The 4,785-nt window shown below is 26.7% G+C and overlaps 1 protein-coding gene across 1 annotated transcript; it reads left to right on the forward strand.

Moving 5' to 3' along the window:
* Positions 1-816: 816 nt before the first annotated feature.
* BDBG_16447 (uncharacterized protein) lies at positions 817-1,047 on the forward strand (the record flags this gene model as incomplete). The annotated part of the gene is made up of 1 exon (XM_031724396.1): positions 817-1,047. The coding sequence occupies one exon, from the start codon at positions 817-819 to the stop codon at positions 1,045-1,047; it is 231 nt and encodes a 76-aa protein (XP_031576619.1).
* Between the last annotated feature and the right edge of the window lie 3,738 nt (positions 1,048-4,785).

Raw genomic sequence — 4,785 nt, forward strand, 5'->3', positions numbered from 1 at the left:
AACACTGTAACTGTTTCTGTACATCTCTGAAAGCTGTTAATATTTTCTTTAAGTCTCTCTATATTTGATAAGTGAGTAATATATTTTAATACACTTCTTCTTTCATCATCATTATTATCATCATCATTATTATCATTATTATCATTATTACTATTATCACTATCACTATTATGATTATCATCATCATCATTATTATCATTATTATCACTATTATTATATTATTTCTGATCATCTCTTCTGTCTTCACCTCTCTTCAACACTTACTGAAATCAATCATGTCATTCCTCTTCAAATATTCTGCAGTTCTGCAGACCATCAAGACATAGAAGCATTATCACAGATTGAAGAGAGAGAAGAAGAAGGCATTTAAGTAAGAGAAGACAGATTATAAGATATATTATAATGCCTTGAAAAGACTCTGTAAGAAAGTAGAATAATAACAATTTTAAGTAATACTTCTAATAGATTTAGACTGAACTAAGTATAGAAATAATGTGAATGACACTGTCTGTGAGAGATTGAAAAAGAAGATAGTGAAGAGTCTTATACAGTAGTAATAAGATCAGAAGAAGTTCTGAGAATGATTTGAGATCAAGATAAAGAGAGAGAGAGAGAAGAAGAGTGTTACTGTAAATAAGTAATAGTAGAAGAAGATTAAGAGAGTGTTAGAGTAGAAGACAAAGAAGTCAAAACTGATAAGTTTTTTATTTATTAAGAGATAATGATTTTTAATAACACTTCTATTCTCTAATTGATTAGCAGAAGCTGATAGAGAAGGAGAGAATTGAGACCTTGTTCAGATCTCAAATACACACTATGATTCAGAACATTGAGAAGACAGCTCTGATCTCTGAGTATGTCAATCTGCTTATCACTGAGATAAAACCTGAGACAGTAAATCAGAAAATGCAGGATTTTAAGATGCAGATTAATCTGACTGAGAGAAAGCAGCAGAAACCCTTCTCTAAGAAGACAGTGAAGAGAGATTTTGAGATGATTATTATCTTAAATAAGAAGAAGAAGAAGAAGAATAAGAATAAAAAATAAATTATGAAGAATGATAAGAAGAATGAGAAAGAGAAGAAAGATGATAAGTAGAAAAAGTTTTTTTCTTTTTATATTAATTAGTTATAAGTTCATAATTATTAATAATTGAAATTAATTTTGAGTTTTCAAAAATTATTGTACAAGTTGTAATCAATGTCAGAAATAATATATATATATATATTTAACTATTATGATTCACAAATCACTATAATATAAAACAATCAATATTTTTTCAACATTGATATTCACAATATTAATATATTTTTAATAATATCAACTGATAATGCAATTTGATAACACTCTCTTTTATAATATTAATATATTTCAAGAAATATAACAGAGATTAATTAAGATTATTTATTTACTTTTATATATTGATAATATTCAACCTGAGTTAGTACTAAAATTATAACTAAGCTAAGAAAGAAGATTATTTTCTCTTATAATAATTCTTCTTACACATATCAGTGATCAGTTATTATCTTTATTAAAAATAAATTATCATCTTTCTTAAATCTTTATCATATTTTCTGAATTCACTTCTTTCACTTCTTTTACTTCTATTGAATATTCATAAACTCTTTAAGAAATCACTGTGAATCACAAAGTCTATGTTGTTTATAATTCAACACAGAATACTCTCTTTCAATTATAATAAATAATCACTTCATTCTTCACATCTGATTCCAGGTCATGAAATTTATGAAAAACTTAACACAAATATTGAGATGAACTATGAAATAATTATTAACAGATTATATTATAGATTACTGAAGAGTCATCTCTCTACTGTAATCACTGCAACTTTATTTAGAAACATTTATTATAAACTGATCATAGCTCTGATAAAATTTCTCAACATCTGAAGTCATTAGAATGCAGATAATAAAAGAAAAATAATCAGAAAATTACTACTGAGCTGATAAGTTGCTCTATCAGATAATAATTTTTGATAATACTAACTTTCTAATTTGAAGAAAATCATATGAAAATGATCATATATCAGTACTCTGATTTCATAACTCTTATCTAATAACTTCTGTGAATAATTACTTCACATATATATATCTCTGAATTTTTCTCTTCAATCAATTGAAAACTCTGAATTTCAAACACTTCTTTAAATACTTAATTCAAATCTTCATATTCTATATCAATCATGTCTTCAGTTCAATCTTGAGACATACTACAAAGTCAATATGCAATATCTAGAATCAGAGTTGAAGAATCATTGAAGAGTGTCTCTCACAGTAAATGCATGAACTAGTACAAACAATCTTATATTTATAAGAGTTATATATTATTATATTAATGAGAACTGAACTTATTAAGAGACATTAATTGAATTTAAATCATTGATTAGTAGTCATACTGAGAATTATATAAAAGAGATATTAATGACAGTGATTAAAAATAACTATTAAAATATTAGTCTCAGTCTTCTTATAATTATAACTGATAATGCTGTGAATAACTACACTATAATGAAGAGCTTGAAGCAAAAATTGACTTTGCATTTCTGAAATGATAAATAAGGTCATATCTTCTGCATTGCTCATATGATTCAACTTGTGATATAAAGACTGATATAGAATCTTAATATCAAGATAATAAATAATAAGATAACTGATTCTTGAGATGAGAATGAGATGAAAGTGATTACTTAAGTAACTTTTATATTCACTTTGCAAAAGATAATGTTTTTTGATAACACTTTTTAATATTACTTTTTAATAATGCTTTTTAATAACACTACTATTAATTTTGAATAGATTGACTAATAATTTAAATATCATAGATTCAAAACATTGTTAATGTGATTTGTATCTCTTCTAAACAATAATAATGATTTTATGATATTCAATAAATAAATAAATCAGTTACATCACTGAATATGATACAGAATGTTAGAACACAGTGAAGTTCAATATATAAGATAACTGTTCAGACTCTTCAATTATGTCAGATAATTGATCATTGAGTGTAACACTCTGATTAGAAAAAGATTCAGACATTGAAACTTTCTGATATGAAGTGAACTCAGTTGAAATATGTGATTGATTTACTGTTTCAGTTTTATAAGATAATGAAGACAGTCTCAATCATGTATACATCAATACTGCAGTCAGTATAATGAGTGTATAATAGTTTATTTACTCATCTTATGAAGTAGTTGAATCACTTAAAAAGAAATTCAGTCTGAGATAATACTATAGTACAGACTATTATTACTGTAAGAAATAAACTAGTATATTATTACAGCAAAACTGAACAATCTTTTACAGAGTACTATACTGTAGCAGCTCTACTAGATCTCTTCTATCAAGTTAATATCTACACTTCTCAAGATTGAACAAAGAAGAAATAAGACTTATATATTAAATTAGTCTGAGACTACTACAATGTCAACTATCAGAGATTTAAATGAGTAGATATTAGAGATGTGAAGACAGTGAAATACAATTCTCTAATAAGTAACAATCTTTGATAACACTTCATATCACATAGAACTATAATACTAACTTTGAAACAGAACTTACAAACATTGATTACAACTGAAAATCAGGCAAAACTACATACTTATAAAACTGAATTTGACTGCTATCTTCAAGATGATCTGATGAATTTACACATCAAATCAATTCTAGAGTTATAAAAAATTGTTGAGAGTATATATTCAACTGTTGCACTGATGACATATGATATTCTGATAATTTCATTGACAGAGATGAGAATGAAGCAAAAGTTCAACTCAAGCTGAGATATTTATCACTATTATCAGAGACAATTACAAGAAGAAATAATTAAAAAACTCATGATTATAAAACATGAAATTATCAGACAGTTTAATATCTCTGATCACAGTATATCAGAGAAGTGTAGTTTTCATGAGAAAGTGAAGAATAAACTTGTATAAGAATGTATTTAGTTATTTCATGAGTATTATCAATAATTATTATCAAATTCTGATTATATAAGCAATCACTGAATGAACTGAATGAGACTGAATTTAATCTTCAGTCTCAGTCTTATTCTGATTTTGAAAGAATGATCATCTTTCACAGTTTATTCTGAGAAATTACTCTCATTTCACTGTTCTTGCATTAAATCTGGTCATTTTTCATGCCATTTCTCTCAGAAATGATTCATTTTCAGATTTTTTTAATGCTTGGTCCTGGTGAGACTCACATCAAGAAATGTATGAGACCAGATCAAATGAAATCAAATGTGAAATTCATGGTCCCGCCGGCCAGTCTAGATACTACTGCTAATCTTGCAGTGAGAGTGATGACTTCTTCATCTATTCTCAAGTCTCAGTCACCTGCTATACAGTATATCAACTCTATCTTTTTCTCAAGATTCTTTCAATGAAACTCTTCAGATTTCTCTATCACTGTGTCTTCATCAGTGAGATGATACTGTCATATTTAAGTGACTCAGTTAATGAGAGAATTGTTTTCTCTCAATTACAGAAGATCTAGAATGATGTTTTCATCTATAATATTAACTGTGTGAAGAAGCAGACTGCTTTTCTTGAAGATTTCTTCTGAGTTTGTGACTATATACTTTACTTGAATTATGTTAAAACCGTGATATTTTATTTCATCAGTAAATTTCATATGATCTGATAGATCTATCTTCTTTCAATTCTTCATTAAAGAAAAGAAATAGAAGATGAAGTTAGTATCTACTCTGAAGTTGAGTAGGCATCTCACTGATATCTTCTCATTCAGAGTA

This window comes from Blastomyces gilchristii (assembly GCF_000003855.2).
Source record: "Blastomyces gilchristii SLH14081 genomic scaffold supercont1.3, whole genome shotgun sequence".
In the NCBI taxonomy this organism is placed as follows: Eukaryota; Fungi; Ascomycota; class Eurotiomycetes; order Onygenales; family Ajellomycetaceae; genus Blastomyces; species Blastomyces gilchristii.